This window comes from Myotis myotis, unplaced genomic scaffold (assembly GCF_014108235.1).
Source record: "Myotis myotis isolate mMyoMyo1 unplaced genomic scaffold, mMyoMyo1.p scaffold_m19_p_11, whole genome shotgun sequence".
In the NCBI taxonomy this organism is placed as follows: domain Eukaryota; kingdom Metazoa; phylum Chordata; class Mammalia; order Chiroptera; family Vespertilionidae; genus Myotis; species Myotis myotis.
In genome coordinates this window covers 3,265,539-3,282,876 of record NW_023416315.1, presented here as the reverse complement: position 1 = coordinate 3,282,876, position 17,338 = coordinate 3,265,539, and the positions used below count along the sequence as shown (strand labels likewise).

The window sequence follows — 17,338 nt, the reverse complement described above, 5'->3', positions numbered from 1 at the left end:
GTTTAATCAAATTTTGCATCTTAAATGTCAAGACTTAAAAGGTGACCAGATAAAACTGTTTTACTTCTTAATTCAGCCTGTCACCATCACATTGAGGAACTCGTCTGATAACATGCTTTTTACTTAAAAAATTCAGTGTTAAAGAAAAGTTTGGATAAGTAAGTCTATTCATCATCTTATTGTTTTTCTTTTGTATATATTTTTTCAAGTCTTGTACTGGTATGTGCTTGTATGTACGTGAATGTTGGTGTGTGAAGTATTGTGTGCAGTTCATTGTGACTTAGGCTCTTTTCAGCTAATATTAAACATGGTTTTCAGTAGTTCTCGGTGTCTTCCTAACTGCTGTTTAGCAAGTGCGCACCCCCATGCACAGACCTGCCCTAACTCACAGGCCGGCTCTCATTTGCACGACCTCATGCCGTTTCCGTCACTCTGCTTCCTCAGTAATGTTGGAATAAAGGTTTCGTGGCTCTTTTGCTTGTGTTAATTAGCTCCTTGCTTCCAAGCACAGCTGTGGTAGGTGTAAGGGCTGAGTGTGTGTACAGCCCTGTTCTTTCCCGGAGGAGTGAGGGCCAACCCTGCGCGGCCCCCTCGCTGGGCCCAGCGAGTGCTGGAGTGTGTGGCGCCCATGTGTTTGCGTCCACCCCACTCCCCACTCCCCGCGAGAGGACAGTAAATCACTCTCAGTACTGGGCCTCGGTAATTTACAAAATGAATTCTCAGCCCAGGGGAAATTAAAGAAGGGCCTTACAGTCTTACTCTGAGCTTTGGAGATTGGTTGTGGTTAAAAAGCCTAGATCCAGCCTTTCCCCTTCTCCAGATGCATGGGGAGGGGACCTACTCTTAGCAGTCAGAGAACTGGCTCGTTTAGGAAGTAGAGGACGTTCTGTAGTGTAAGAGAGAAAACCCTCACGAATGTAGAGATAAAGTTACCTTCCTGGAGTTTAAGTATCAGGATAAAATCAAGACAGTAAAGGAGATCACCTAGGAAGGATAAATGTCTGCCCAATCGAAAGCGTAAGGGACAGGCTCAAAAATACTGTCCAGGCTCGGTAATGCATTGAAGGAAGCATTTAACTCAAATAAGTTACACAATGTAAATAAAGGAGAAGCAAAGAAATGTCCACATTGAAAACTAGGTCCCGTAGGGACAGGGTTCCGCTCTTCAGGGCTAGGCCCCGCCCCTCTGGAGTGGGCATGGCTCCCCAGGGCTAGGCCCCGCCCCTCTTCAGGGCTAGGCTCTGCCCATTGGGACTTCCAGACTGGGCTAAGTTCGGCTCTTAGGGTGTTAAAAAAAAAAAGAAAGAAAGAAAACTAAGAGTTTGTTTACAACATTTTCCAAATAAATCAGCAAAAACAAACCAAAACACCCTGCCAGTCTTGATACTCCCATTTTTTAGAATGGTTATCAGTTAATTAGATTATCAGAGTGTGATGACCCGAAGCACCATTTTAGTGACCCGAAGCGCTGTTAAACCAGTATGATCCTAGGTGGCAGTTAATGTTTGCTCATGTTACCTTTATGTAGAGTATGCTGCCTGTTGTCATGTTCCAGTGGATGTAAAATATTATTATCGAGTTTCATAAGTATACTAGAGGCCTGGTGTACGAAATTCATGCACGGGGAGCAGGAGGGGAGGTCCCTCAGCCTGACCTGCCCCCTCTCCAATCCAGGAGCCCTCAGAGGATGTCCTACTGACGGCTTAGGCCCACTCCCCGTGGTTCTCTGCTGTCTGCGGGGCCTGCTTGGCTGCTCCCGGGTCACCGCTGGTGACAGCCAAGCGGGGTCTGCTCTCAGCGGCCACCAATGGAGCTGAGAAGACTGGGCACCACCATCTTTGTGTTGGAGTGATGGTTAATTTGCATATTACTCTTTTATTAGATAAGATTACTTCTCCCACCCTGTGTTTTATAAAACTTAACCTACAACTGAGAACTGTAGGGTCCAGAACGCCTTGATTTCATTGCCTAATTTAATAGACAACTGGTAACACACCAATCTTGTTGCTACTTCTTCTAAAGTGCTTGTATATTTTTAATAATCTCCCAGTTTTCATGTGAGCACTCGCCTCTGTTCACAGGAACTTAAACTACGATACGTAATTGCGTAATTAGCTAGTGGTAGATGTCAGTCAACATTGAAAATTGCCACCTGGGCCACCCAGCTCCTGCAGCGTCCACCCCATGTGAGAGCTCCTCCCTGCACGTGACAAATAGCAACAGGAGAGGCTGCAGGTGTGCAGGAAGCAGCTGGGGAGATGAGCTGGTGTCCCTGAGGCCTCAGGATGTGCGCTCACCTCCCATCCAGTGATGACTCCACCACAGGTCATCGCCTGGCCTTAGACCCTCCGGGGGCCCCCAGAAGTGTTGCCATGGGCCAGTGTCCAAGCTGAAAAAGCTGCCCTGCCCAACGGGTTCCCCCATTCAAGCAGCAAATGGGGAATGTGAGCAGTTTTTCAGCCTCGTCCTCCGGGTGGCAGAGCCGTTTAAAATGGTGCTGCGCGTCTGGCCTGTGCGTGTCTTCCTGAGATATGCCAGTACCTCAGGGTCCTCTCATGCAGGGGGGAAATCCTGCAGAGGCCGGTGTCAGCTCCTCTCTCCTCACTCTCCCAGATGGTCGGGACTGCATCCTGGAGCCGCTGTCCCTGCCCGAGGGCGCGGGGTGCAGCAGCACCCCCGAAGGCTCGCCCTCTGTGCCCTGTATCTTCTGTGAAGAACACTTCCCCACAGCTCAGCAGGACCCCCTTCTGAAGCACATGATTATCGAGCACAAGCTCGTCATAGCCGATGTCAGGCTGGTCGCTGACTTCCAAAGGTAAGCGTTGGTGTCGTTCATAAACGAGCGAAGTTGATTATTCCTGGAGGAAGGCCTACTTCTGTGTAAATCATCCCTATACAGCATGCGCATTTGTAGTCTTTAGGCTTCCCCTGGACTTTAAGGGGCCTTAGCACTCTGTCCCCTGGAGTGGGGAGGCTGCAGGGGTGGGGGTGGTGCACGCTGTGGCAGTCCTGTAGGTTCTGGAAGCGGACCCGCTGCCCCAGCAGAGGACTCCCTTTGCCCCTCCCCAGGCTGTTGGCTGAGGGCCTCCATCAATCTGGCCTCATTTTATGTGTGGGCCACACGCGCGCTCTCGCTGTGTCAGCCCTCCCAGGCAGGCGCCCAGGAGACACGTGCCAAGGCCCCAAAGGGCCGTGTTCGGAACAGGGATGCTTGACCCCCTTTACGCACAGAGGGCATTGTCCGAGGAGCTCTCACGGCGGATCCCTTTGCCCTGAGGAAAGGCTCCTGTCACCGCACCCACGGCGGGTCCTGTTGGTGTGGAACTGGCACGAACGGCCATCACATGACACTGTCGACTATGGAGCCCGCGTTCTGTCTCCTGCCTCCCCCGAAGGGGATCGCATTCTCCTGGTCCCAGTCCCTGAGTGGGACTGCAGCTGCCAGTGTACGCCTGTTAGACACATGGGGAGATGGACACCAGGCTGCCTCTGTCCTCTCCCTCCCTCTTGCATCAGACATGCAGGTCTGGTGTTATGTTCTGCTTTAACTAGCATATCAACCTGTGTGCCTCTAACTCAGCCCATTAGATAGAAGAATTCAAAACTTGACCATCTTGCCCGGCCAGTTAGTGGTTGAGAGCCAGCCTATTGACCATGAAGTCATGGTTCGATTCCCGGTCAGGGTACATGCCCAGGTTGCAGGCTCGATCCCCAGTGGGGGGCATGCAGGAGGCAGCCGGACAATGATTCTCTGTCGTCACTGATGTTTCTATCCCTCTCTCCATGTCCTTTCCTCTGTAAAATCAATAAATATATATTTAAAAATATTTTTTAAAACTTGACCATCTTTCCAAAGGCCAAGTTCACCACACGTCAGACACATAGGGAACTTTTTTGGAGATTTTTTCTCTTGTTATAGAGACATTGGCTGACTTCTCATCCCATTATTATCATGACATCTGTTATTTTGATGTGTTAAGATAGACACCCAACTTTCCATTTATAAGAAATTATGTACATTTTTAATTCATATAAATTAAGTGTGATTTCAGAAAAACTTCATTATCACATAAAATAATTGATTTTTAACTTCTCATATGGCTATTTATTGAATGAGGATAGTTGAGTTTAATCATTTCCATGCCTTTACGGGGTAATTTCACTTTATTAAATACTTATGTTATACTTCTACAACTAGAGGCCCGGTGCACAAAAATTTGTGCACTCGGAGGGTAGGGGGAGGTCCCTCAGCCTGGCCTGTGCCCTCTCACAGTCTGGGACCCCTCAGGGGATGACCACCTGCTGGCTTAGGCCCACTCTCCGGGGGATTGGGCCTAAGCTGGCAATCAGACATTCCTCTGGCAGCTCGGCAGGCCTCGGGGGATGCCCACTTGCCAGCAGGGAGCAGACCTAAGTTGCAGTCGGACATCCTTAACGCTGCTGAGGAGGCAGGAGAGGCTCCCACCACCACCACTGTACTGGCAGCCATCAGCCTGTCTCATGGCTGAGCAGAGCTCCCCGCTGTGAGAGCGACTGACCACCAGAGGTCAGCTCCTGCATTGAGTGTCTGCCCCCTAGTGGTCAGTGTGTGTCATAGTGACCAGTCATTCCCAGTCTTTCTGCTGTTAGGGTCAGTTTGCATATTACCCTGTTACTATATAGGATAGAGGCCTGGTGCATGGGTGGGGGCCGGCTGGTTTGCCCTGAAGGGTGATCCTGATCAGGGTGGGGGTCCCGCTTGGGTGCCTGGCCAGCCTAGATGACCGGCTGATGGCTGTTTGCAGCTGGTCACACCCCCTTAAAGATGGGGGTCCCCACTGGGGTGCCTGGCCAGCCTGGGTGAGGGGCTGAGGGCCGTTTTCAGGCTGGCGGGCACCTGAAGCTCCCAGCCTCTTTTTTTTTTTTTTCTTTTTTTTTTTATTCTGGAATTTATTTACCTTCTATAGCTGTCACTGGAGCTGAGAGCCGGTTCCAGCTCTGAGGCTGTGGCTGGCTGAAAGCAGGTATCTGGATTTGTTTAGCTTCTATAATTGAAACTCTGTTGCCATCACTGGTGCTCTAAGCTCTGAGCCCACAGACAGCTGAAAGCAGGTTTCTGGGTTTGTTTAGCTTCTATAATTGCAACATTGTTGCATCTGGAGCTCAGATCTGAGCTGCGGCAGGCGGGGAACCTTGGCTTCCTCCATCACTGGAGGAAGCAAGCCTCATGTTCGCTTCAGGTGCGTGGCTGCCGGCCGCCATCTTGGTTGGCAGTTAATTTGCATATCCTGCTGATTAGCCGATGGGAAGGGTAGCAAAGTTACGGTTAATTACCATGTTTCTCTATTATTAGATAGGATGTTCTGCCTTTCTATTTATAAATTGTCTAGCAGTGTTCAGTCAACATGCGCTTTGTGGCTTTGGGATAATTAAATGTTACATGAAATTCTGTCACTCTACAGAAAGGGCTGTATTGAGTCTCCTCACCACCTTTTTGCTTTGCCTGCCCAGGTACATCCTGTACTGGAGGAGGAGGTTCAGGGAGCAGCCCATCACCGACTTCTGCAGCGTGATCCGAATCAACTCCACCGCTCCACTGGGTCAGTGCGCTTCAGGGCTGCCGCCTTTTCCCAGGACCAGAATTCAAAGGGGGAGTCCCACTTCCTCAAATCAGAATTCTCTCGCTTCCCCGAGAGCCAGACATGGATATGGGTAATAGATATGGTTATGGATATAGATATAGATATAGATTAGATAATAGACATGGGTATGGACATGGATATGGATATAGATATGGATATAGTTATAGGTATGGATATAGGTAATGGATATAGATATGGATATAGATTAGATATGGATATGTATAAGGATATAGATATAAATTAGATATGGATAAGGATATAGATATGGAAATAGATTAGATGTGGATAAAGATATAGACACATATTTTAAGGAGTAAGGCCTGGGGAAAATGGTAAATATTGTCTCACTGATTTCTCTCCTCTCACAGAAGAGCAGGACAGCTACTTCCTGCTGTGTGACGTGCTGCCGGAGGACCGGGTGCTGAGGGAGGAGCTGCAGGCGCAGAGACTGGTAAGGCTTGTGCGAGGGATGCACAGTGGCTGGGAATACACACTAGTCACTGTGCTGTTCTCTCATTGTTGCTGGTTTTACTTTTATTCCGGAAACTTTCAAACATGCACAAAAGAGGAGGCACTACATCCAGACCTTAGAACAGTAAAAGCATGCCTGTGACTGAAGATTAAAGCCTTCCGTGCTAAAAACGCAGGGGCAACTTGGGGCTCTGCTTTGCTTCCTGGATTACCTCTAAAATAACAGCAAAGCTTCCACATTTAGGTGTAATTTTAACCGCCTGACACATGCTGGGGTTCAGCCGTCGTGGAAAAATGCCGTCGGCTGACATGGAGTGGAATTGAACGCTCCCCCCACTGGAATGCGCTCCACCCGACCCGGCTTTATCCTGGCCAGAGGCCTGTGCTTGATGCACACAGCGGCCTTTCTCCTTTCCAGCCTGAGCCTCGGAGAACTAATTTCAATACCTCAGCAGCTGTCGTCTTTAAAAAGGGCAACAGTGTATTCGAGTGTTGAGTGTTCATTTTCATAAGTCCAACAGAAAGTCATTTTAAGTTACTTTGTGTAAAAGTGCGGTTTTTCATTGCTGTTTGTGGTTACGCTCGATTATTACTTGGAATGGATCCGTCCTTCCTTCAGGGGCTACTTATCAGTGGTCCTTGGACCTTTGGACTCGGCCAGATGTGTTATGAGGGAACTGGGAGGTCACTGTTTCTGTTAAATCCTCAAGAGGGTACGGAGGAAAATAAACCCCGCCGACCATAATCACATGATCTGAGAAAGTCCCTGAGGCACGTTATATATTGTGAATGTCCCCAATGATGATTTCTCCCGTAAGGAAGATGGATTGTTGGATGTTGATCTATATGCAAGAAAAATGCGCTTTTTCTGTAGCACCAAACCCAACGAAGTAGCAGAACTGAGGTTCTCTTTTCCTATTCTCACATCTTAACATCTGCAAAACAGGGATCAATTTGCTGTCATCTTCCTTGGATTTTGTTTGCTTATACTTATTCATAATTTTTCATTTCCATTAGTGTTGTCACTCTTGCCCATGGTGTCCTTAATTGAGAATGGCCAAGCGGTCATAATGCGGGTACCCACAGGGTCTCTGTAAGAACTCAAACCCCACTGCTTCCGCCCTGTGTCACTCCGTACAGACCCTCCTACAACCAACCCCACTGCTTCCGCCCTGTGTCACTCCGTACAGACCCTCCTACAACCAACCCCACTGCTTCCGCCCTGTGTCACTCCGTACAGACCCTCCTACAACCAACCCCACTGCTTCCGCCCTGTGTCACTCCGTACAGACCCTCCTACAACCAGCCCCACTGCTTCCGCCCTGTGTCACTCCGTACAGACCCTCCTACAACCAACGCCACTGCTTCCGCCCTGTGTCACTCAGCACCCAGAGTCTTTACTGAATGTCTACAGATAGACTCGCATCCCTAGAAATAGCTGTATCATTAATTGTAGATGACAATTAAATTCTGACCCAGTTCCCGCCTAGGGGTTTTCCCCACATCCAGCGGTTCCCCAACATCAGGAGGTGTCCTACATTCAACTCACTTTGGACACTTGTCTTCCCAAGACCATAGGGACCTCAGGTTAAGGGCTCAGCCCCTACTTCAGATGCCAGCCACAAGCCCGGGCCCCCTGCTCTGACCCACCGGCTGTAGAGCGAGGTGCTCCTTGGGTTCGGTGACTCTGCTAGAGCAGCGCACAGAGCCCCGGAAGCCTGTTGGCTGGCTGGGTACGCGTGTGTCACACAGATAGGAGACAGCGATTGAGCTCAGTTGGTGGGAGCAGCACGGGAAGGCCCACGCAGGGGCCTCTGCCCGTGGATCCGGCCGGAGGACAGCACGTGGACACATTGTGGTCCATCAGCCCCGGAGCTCCGCCCCTGTCCTATGGGTCGGTGCGGAGGCTCAGGCCTGCGGGACCAAACCATCGGCCGTGGGTGACGGAGCTCAGCCTCCAGCTGCTCGCCCTGCAAGGAGGTGGGGAGAGGTGGGGCCTGAAAGTTCTGACCCTCGGAGTGCATTGACTCCATGTCCCAGTCCCTGGGTGCCCCCAGAGTCGCTCCCGTGCACATCAGTGCAGCCTCGACCCTCAGGAAATTCCAGGGACCTCAGGAGCTGTGTGCCAGGATAGAGGCAAGACCAAACACTTCTCACTACAAATCACATCACACCTATCACCAACCTCAGTCCCACAGACGGAGGGAGGTGATGAAAGTGAGCCTGATGGCAGCTTACAGAAGCAACTTGCACAGAACTGCAGGCAGCTCACACAGAGTCACTGAATTCCTGCCTAACCAGGTAATCGCACCCAGAAGTGAAGGCGGGCGTGTTGTGAAAGCGGCGGCCTGAAGCAGAAGGACTATTGCATGTGCTCCGGAGACGATGGTAGAGTGACCTGTAGCGCTTGTGAAGACGAGACCGGGCACGTGTCACACGTAGGACAGCCTCTGTCCGTGGAACGCGCTCGGCAAGCGTTGTTGATCACACAGCTACCAGCAACACCGCATCTCGCCAGTGAGAGGCGTGGGGAGCGGGAGAGCTGTGGAAAGGGAGGGAGGGTGCATAGGGACCTAAGTGAACAAGAGAAAATCCCGGTGTCCTAAATGACATTACAGTGGCGGAGAGTGAGGGCAAGAGGCGGGAGTGGTTAGCCAGTTCGCAGCTGTGGGCCCCTAATAAGGCACTCCCACTCCTTAATGTATGTCGGAGCCGTGACTCAATCTCCACCTCCCGCGGCTGAGCGGCCACCAGGACCCTGCCCCGGCCCCTGTGGGAGCTCTCAGGCCTGTAGCCGGTGACCAGGCTCTTCCTTGTAGACTGTGCACCTGCCCTGGAACTGGCCCGCGTGCGGGTGTGAACCTGCCTGGCAGACCAGTGAGCGATGTTGACACTGTGATGGGAGGCGGCAGCCTTGGCTTCACTTGTGGCAGATCAGGCTGTTTCGTGGGCTCTGCCGTTCCAGACGTCAGCTCCTGCTTTCCTCTGTACAGACACTGACGTGCTCTAATCGCTTTCTCCTGATTGGCTGGTTTCTGCCATTTCCCCCCTGGCACACATGCTTGTTCCTGCTCCCGTGTGCGACCCCTGCGCCTGTGCGGAGAGCCACCTGTGCTGTCTGCAGCTTCATTCGCGTTGCCCTGCCTGCAGCGCAGGAGGCAGGATGGACGAGCGCTGTCCCCACCCTCTGCTGCCCAGCGTGACATTTTAAACCCACCAGACAGCGCACAGCCTGTTAGGACGACCCTCCGCCTAATCCACAGGCTGGTCTTGTGTTCTTACAACGGTGGCTTTTACCCAGCCTGCTTTGCCTTGACAATTGGTCTGGTTTCATCAGCTGCTTGGAGAAGTTCAACTGCGTAACATCTGAGGCACTCTTCATTATAAGCATTTCTCTCTTCGGAGTGTGACCAGCACGGCTAGAGAGCAGTCCAACAAGTCCGTGAATAAAGTCTTGCGTGCACCAGCATGGCTTGCTACCATGAAGACCTCGCCTCTCGGGTCTAAAACGGGGCTTTTCTGTGCGCTGTGCGCCCTGATGGCGCAAGGTCCCGTTCTGCAGATTGGAGCTCCAGCATCTTCCACGGCTGCGACTTCTCTGCCAGCCTCCCGAGTCCGGCCTGCACCCGTCCAGCTCAGGATTTGCACAAACATCCAAGCATCCGGTGGTGTCCTTGAGCTCCTCTGCACCTCCCTCCTTCCTGGTATCTTGTCCCACAGATTCCACTCACTTGAATATCTTTTTTTTTTAATGTGTATTTTTTTAATTGATTTCAGAGAGGAAGGGAGAGAGAGAGGGAGAGAGAAACATCATCGGCTGCCTCCTGCACACTCCCCACTGGGGATGGGGCCCACAGCCAGGCATGCACCCTGACAGGGAATTGAACTGCGACCTCCTGGTTCATAGGTCGATGCTCAACCACTGAGCCACGCCAGCTGGACTCACTTGAGTATCTTAAACTCCTGTCTCTTTTTTCTCTACCAAGCAAGGCAGCTGTAGTTCAATTGGGTTTAATTTTTCTGTGTTGCAAGTTGAAAAACACCACCCAACAGAGAATGATGTATTTCTCTAAAGGGCCCAGCCCTGTGCTGTCTGTTACCCGATGTCAGGAAACAGATGAGATATCTGCAGCATCTGTGTAGTTCGCAGGGGATTGAGATGTCCTTTCTCCCATGCTGCTGGGAGCCGAAGAGCAGGATGGGTCTCTATTGCGGTCGCTCCTGAATGTTTTTCTCCAGTGGATTACTGTTGCAGATGTCTGGTGAAACGTTTCCAGAAAGGCCACATGGACCAGGATAAGCCACTAGACCCTCGCTCATATTTAAGCTGTTCCATAAATACTTACGGAATCAGCAGTAAACTTCACGAAGCTCCTATTTTGAGCCCCATGCAATGAGACACGCTGGAGAGTAGATGCCAGTGTAATACAAGAACAGTATAGAGACTTTTTATAACTTCAAAGACTTTCCATATCCTTTCCGCAGAGAAGCAGGCGGCCGCGCCAGAGAGGGTGGGAGTGAGCAGAGGATGGCTGCTGCCTGGGTAACAATTACATCCCACATTTAATAACCCGGGCGCAGTTGAACCCTGTCCATCAATTACCTGACTTCAGGTGGTGCCAAAGCGTATTTCAGATGATCTGAGTCAGAGTAATTATACATGTAAACAGTGTTTAGGGAAGTTTTTCCAGCAGCCGAGGGAGGATGGCCTGAGGGAAAGAGAGTGAGGTCGGGAGACCCTGGAGATGACTCGCGATAATCCCACAGCCACTGGTTGGAAAAGGCCTCGGCGACGGCGCTGGGAACAGTGGAGAGAGGCAACAGGAACCGTAGTGCAAGTGAACAATTGATCAGAACCTGATTCCAGAGTAAACCGGACCACAGGAAGGAGCAAGTCAAAGACCCACCACGTTTTGTCTCTGAGAGATGGTGAGGATGACTAGTGAAGAGGGAGCAGGACGAGGTCGGGAAGGACAGTGAGGCGCCGTGGACTTGAGTTTTGTGCACAGCCTTCAATGGAGTGTCTGCAGTCATTTGCCAGTGTGGGCTGAAATTTATTTTAAATACTAGAGGCCTGTTGCACAAAAAGATTCGTGCAATAGGCCTTCCCTTTCTCTGGCTGCCGGCACCGGTTTTCCGCCGACACCGGTTTTCCTCCAGCACCCGGGACCCAGGCCTTCGCTCCGGCTGGAGCCGCCTTCAAGCCTTCACTGCTCCGGTGGGAGCCGCCTTCAGTCTTTGTTCCACCGCTTGGCGCCTACATATGCAAATTAACCTCCATCTTTGTTGGCAGTTAATTTGCATATCTCGCTGATTAGCCAGTGGGAGGCGTAGCGAAGGTATGGTCAATTACCATGTTTGTCTATTAGGTAGGATATATTTTTTTTTAAAAGAATAACCATCTTCACAATGTCATTTTATTTTATTTTTTTTAATTTATTGCTTAAAGTATTACAAAGGGTATTACATATGTGTCCATTTTATCACCGCGCCCTAGACAGTCCCCTAGCCTCCCCTATCCCCCAGTGTCTTATGTCCATTGGTTATGCTTATATGCATGCATACAAGTCCTTTAGTTGATCTCTTACCCCCCTACCTCCTGCCCCCCAACCCTCCCCGGCCTTCCCGCTGCAGTTTGACAATCTGTTTGAGGCAGCTCTGCCTCTGTATCTATTATTGTTCAAAAGTTTATAATGGTCTCTATTATCCATGAATGAGTGAGATCATGTGGTATTTTTCCTTCATTGACTGGCTTATTTCACTTAGCATAATGCTCTCCAGTTCCATCCATGACGTTGCAAATGGTAAGAGTTCCTTCCTTTTTAGAGCAGCATAGTATTCCATCGTGTAGATGTACCACAGTTTTCTAATCCATTCATCTACTGATGGGCACTTAGGCTGTTTCCAGATCTTAGCTATGGTGAATTGTGCTGCTATGAACATGGGGGTGCATATATCCTTTCTGATTGGTGTTTCTGGTTTCTTGGGATATATTCCTAGAAGTGGGATCACAGGGTCAAATGGGAGTTCCATTTTCAGTTTTTTGAGGAAACTCCATACTGTCTTCCATAGTGGCTGCACCAGTCTGCATTCCCACCAGCAGTGCACAAGTGTTCCTTTTTCTCCACATCCTCTCCAGCACTTGTCGTTTGTTGATTTGTTGATGATAGCCAGTCTGACAGGTGTGAGATGGTACCTCATTGTTGTTTTGATTTGCATCTCTCGGATGATTAGTGACTTTGAGCATTTTTTCATATGTCTCTTGGCTTTTTGAATGTCCTCTTTTGAAAGGTGTCTATTTAGGTCCTTTGCCCATTTTTTGATTGGATTGTTTATCTTCCTTTTGTTAAGTTGTATGAATTCCCTATAAATTTTGGAGATTAGGCCCTTATCAGATATGACATTGGCAAATATGTTTTCCCACACAGTGGGTTTTCTTGTTGTTTTGTTGATGGTTTCTTTTGCTGTGCAGAAGCTTTTTATTTTGATGTAGTCCCATTTGTTCATTTTCTCTTTAGTTTCAAGTGCCCTAGGAGCTGTATCAGTGAAGAAATTGCTTCGGCATATGTCTGAGATTTTGTTGCCTTTGGATTCTTCTAGAATTTTTATGGTTTCCTGTCGTACATTTAAGTCCTTTATCCATTTTGAGTTTATTTTTGTGTATGGTGTAAGTTGGTGGTCTAGTTTCATTTTCTTGCATATGTCTGTCCAATTTTCCCAACACCATTTATTGAAGAGACTATCTAGGCTCCATTGTATGTTCTTGCCTCCTTTGTCAAATATTAATTGAGCATATTGGTTCGGGCCGATTTCTGGGCTCTCTATTGTATTCCATTGATCTATATGCCTATTCTTGTGCCAGTACCAGGCAGTTTTGAGAACAGTGGCTTTGTAGTACAACTTGATATCTGGTATTGAGATCCCTAGGTAGGATATTTTTATTGATTCATTTTTTAATATAGTTTTATTGATTTCATAGAGGGAGAGGGAGAGAGATAGAAACATCAATGCTGAGAGAGAATCATGGATCAGCTGCCTCTTGCGCGCCCCACACTGGGGACCAAGCCCATAACCCAGGCATATGCCCTGACCAGGAATCAAACCGTGACCTCCTGGTTCATAGGTCAATGCTCAACCACTGAGCCACAAGGGCCAGGCCTAGAGTTGGAAGTTAAATGCAAGTGGAATGGAGAAATTTAAAATGCTGTCCGCATCCCTATACGCTGCCCCCTGTGCTTCCACCCGGTGTCTCCCGTCCGGGCTGGCCGTGCTGCATTGCTCACTGTGCACCTACCAGTCTCATCAGGCATCTGCTTCTACTTTGCAGAAAGGAATTCTGGAGCAGCAGCAGCGGGAGCGAAATGACAACAACTTCCATGGCATCTGCATGTTTTGCGATGAGGAATTCCTCGGAAACAGGTTTGCCATTGTGCATGTCTTTAAACGTGACTATTTCGTGTGAAAACTCATCAGAACATCGGTGATGTCAGAATTTATATCAGTTAGTCCCATGGGTTCCCTCAGGAGCCTTTCCTGTTACCAGCAGTGATTTTTTTAAAAATGCCCGACAGCAGAGGTGAACTGTCGTTGCTGTGAGCAGAGGAGGGAAATGCCTTTTCTAATTGGCCGACAGGAGGACTGTGAGCAAACGGCTGCAGACACACTGTCCCCGTTAACGCGTTAACTCTAACTGTGAGCACATTGGGTGTTTTACTTTGGAAAAAGAATCACTAAGTTTCTGTGACCCAAGCTCACAGCCAGTCACTTTCATCTCAGGCAGCTGTCTCTCCGGTCCCCGTGACGAACTGGAAAAGGAAGGCACTGTTTGTTTAGTAGTTTTAAGGACAGAAACCCAGTTCACCTGTAGAGGGAAACCGGACAGTGGCTCACGTACCTGCTAGCTGTCTCCATGGCCTGGCGTGTGCTTTGGTGACACTTGCGTGCACTTCTATTAGGTTGTTTCTCATTACACATGCGCTCGCGCTGACCTGACTTGTTCCTGAGTGGTTTGTACATAATGCAGACTGCTCGGCTTTCTTCCTAGGTCTGTGCTATTGAACCACATGGCCAGAGAGCATGCCTTCAACATCGGGCTGCCGGACAACATCGTGAACTGTGGTGAGTTCCTGTGCGCGCTGCAGAGAAAGCTGGACAAGTAAGTACTTCATGCGGCACGGCCTGCAGCCCTGAGTCCTGGACTCGTTGAATGTTTAAAACTTAGATGACCTGAAGTAGCTACAGAAATGGACTCTTCATTTTTCATGGTGGAGGACCTCTGTCAGGTGCAAGTCTCATTCTGTGCAGATCACGTTGTCTTTGATGGGTTTTTTTTTTTTATATTCATTTTATTGATTTTTCACAGAGAGGAAGGGAGAGGGATAGAGAGTTGAAACATCGATGAGAGAGAAACATCGATCAGCTGCCTCCTGCACACCTCCTACTGGGGATGTGCCCGCAACCCAGGTACATGCCCTTGACCGGAATCGAACCTGGGACCTTTCCGTCCGCAGGCCGACGCTCTATCCCCTGAGCCAAACCGATTAGGGCATCTTTGATGTTTTTAAGTGAAGACGGCACCTATCCCCAGCGCTGCATTCCACCTCAGGTGCGCACAGTGAGCTGGGAGGCGCACGCTCGCGTCCGGCCTAGGAAATGGGACGCCTGGGGTTGGTTCCGTCTCTGCGCGCCCTCCTCCGAGCACTTCCCAAACCACGGTTCCGAATGTGATGTGTGATTTCTTTACTTCTCACTATAACCTACTAGTGTGTCAGTAAATATCCTGCACATGTGGTATGTTCTTCAGCTCCATGTGCGCTACGGAGGCTGTGCACCCTCCCGCCTGTTCAGGGCGCCCAGCCGGGCCTCGCTGCTCCCTTGGGGAGTGCAGCCACGCGTTACCATGGTTGTTCCTGAAGAACAGGCCTCCGTGTGCATGGGCAGCCGGGGCAGGTTGATTAGTAAACCACCTAAGTAATAGGGGGCATTAGCCCCCTTTGTTTCGGTTTTAACTAAACAGCCAGCTTAGCAAGCGCAGAAATAAACACGCATCCTGCCTAGCCAGGCACTGGAAACGGGGGTCGGCGAGGGGGCGCGTCCCAGTGGAAGGTGCGGAGTGGCCTAGAATGAACACGCGTGACCGGATAGTGAGCAAGCGGCTGCCCGGCCTGCGGAGCCCCTGACCGCCTGTGCCTGCAGCCTGCAGTGCCTGTACTGCGAGAGGACCTTCAGGGACAGGAACCTGCTCAAGGACCACATGCGGAAGAAGCAGCACCGCAGGATCAACCCCCGCAACCGGGAGTACGACCAGTTCTACGTCATCAACTACTTGGTAAGTCCTCCTCACCTGCAACGCGATTGCTCCCCCAGACGGCCGCTAGCCGGGGCGTCCGCGACTGCCAGCAGTAGTGCCAAGGCCAGGTGTCCCTGGCATGTCGAGCAGCCGCTGGCGTGGGGAGGGGAGTGTGCAGAGCACAACAGAACCACTGGTCTCGCCTGCAAAAGTGAGTGCCCAGGAAGCACATGGGTGTGCACGCGCTCCCCCGTTTCTCCTGTGTCTGCTGCCTGAGGCCAGAGCCCCTGTGCTCTAGTCAGAGTCTGTGTGGGCCTCTGGCCGTGCTGGGGCGGTGCTAGCTAATTCCTTAAAACAAAACAGTCTCTTCACTCTTCCCTCCTTCCCTGGTAAAAACCTCCCCTTCCCCACCCACCCCACAATTATCTTTATTATTCTCTTGTGCCAGCTTATTTTTAATGGCAATTTTATTTTTTTAAATATATTTTTATTGACTTCAGAGAGGAAGGGAGAGGGAGAGAGACAGAAACATCAGTGATGAGAGAGAGTCATTGACTGGCTGCCTCCTGCATGCCCCCACACTGGGGATGGAGCCCATAACCTGGGCATGTGCCCTGACCGGGAATCAAACCCTGACCTCCTGGTTCATAGGTCGATGCTCAACCACTGAGCCGCACAGTCCAAGCCCTATTTGTAATGGGAATTTTAGAGAAACCAAGTCATTTCAGTCATTTCACTGGGCAAGAGGACTGTTACGTGTGTGGCTTTTAGGATGGACTCACGGGGTCACAGGGTAAGGATTTTCCACCCTGAGAGCTCTCCTGCTCAGAAACCACAATCTCATGGCCAGACCCCTGAGGTCCCGTTTCTCTGGGTTAGGAAAAGGGGTTCAGGGGGAGGGAGGCGTGTTATTAGGGGCATGGGGGAGTTTACGGGGGTTATGATTGACACAGTGACCACTGTCCCTGCCCGATCTGCTGCTTGGGGGTGAACATAACCTTAGGAAAAGCACTGCTTGTGTGCAGGGAGGGAGGAACTGCCGGGGGGCAGGACGGAAGGTGCTGTGTCTGGCACTCCCCAAGCACAGGAAATGGTTTCCCTTCAGGGTGAGTGATTGGCATGCGGCGCAGCCTCAGAAGGTTCTATGGACAGAGGAGCGTGTCCCGACTGTGTGGCAGTGTCTGCTCTGGGGTGGAATTTCTGTCTGTTCTGTGGAACCCGTGTTGGAATGCGTTCCCCTGGAAGCGGGCTTAGCGTGTGTGAAGATGGACTGAGAGGAGCCATGGTTTGCTGCCGACGTTTTACAGCCGGCTCGGGGCAAAGGGTTAGGGTTAGGGCAGTGATGGCGAACCTATGACACGCGTGTCAGAGGTGACACGCGAACTCATTTTTTTGGTTGATTTTTCGTTGTTAAATGGCATTTAAATATATAAAATAAATACCAAAAATATGTCTTTGTTTTACTATGGTTGCAAAGATCAAAAAATTCCTATAGGTGACACGGCACCAGAGTTAGGTTAGGGTTTTTCAAAATGCTGACATGCCGAGCTCAAAAGGTTCGCCATCACTGGGCTAGGGCATCCCCCACCTGCTCTAGAGAAATAAAAAGTGACTTGGAAGAGGGCTGTTGTTTAGACCAGACTGAGCCGTGTCGGCAGGTGAATGCACAGGTGAGCGGCGGTGTTTTAGGAGGTGACAGCCAGGGCAGGAGGAGCTGGGACAGCAGAGGGCCTTCTGGTTGGAGCAGCTGAGCAGGTGGTGGGCCGCGTGGAGCCTGGAGGCCCTGGCGAGGATCGGGATTTCGTCCTCCGTGTGCGCAATGCCTCGGGAGGGTTTATGGGACGGGGAAGGGCAGAGGGTTCATAGGGACGGGGAAGGACGGAGGGTCACAGGGACGGGAAGGGCGGAGGGTTCACAGGGACGGGGAAGGACGGAGGGTTCACAGGGACGGACGGAG

General features: G+C 50.5%; 1 protein-coding gene across 6 annotated transcripts in view; it reads left to right on the top strand.

Moving 5' to 3' along the window:
• ZNF277 (zinc finger protein 277) overlaps positions 1–17,338 on the top strand; it is a 42,545-nt gene that overhangs the window by 19,034 nt on the left and 6,173 nt on the right. For all 6 annotated transcript variants that reach the window (XR_004970770.1, XR_004970769.1, XR_004970768.1 and 3 more), the window contains 6 exons: positions 2,614–2,815; positions 5,491–5,579; positions 5,990–6,072; positions 13,420–13,511; positions 14,137–14,247; positions 15,288–15,420. Coding sequence is in view for 2 of the 6 variants with exons in the window: in XM_036327288.1 (XP_036183181.1) it covers positions 2,614–2,815; positions 5,491–5,579; positions 5,990–6,072; positions 13,420–13,511; positions 14,137–14,247; positions 15,288–15,420 (710 nt within the window). In the remaining 4 variants the exon portion in view is untranslated. The remainder of the gene's footprint in view (positions 1–2,613; positions 2,816–5,490; positions 5,580–5,989; positions 6,073–13,419; positions 13,512–14,136; positions 14,248–15,287; positions 15,421–17,338) is intronic.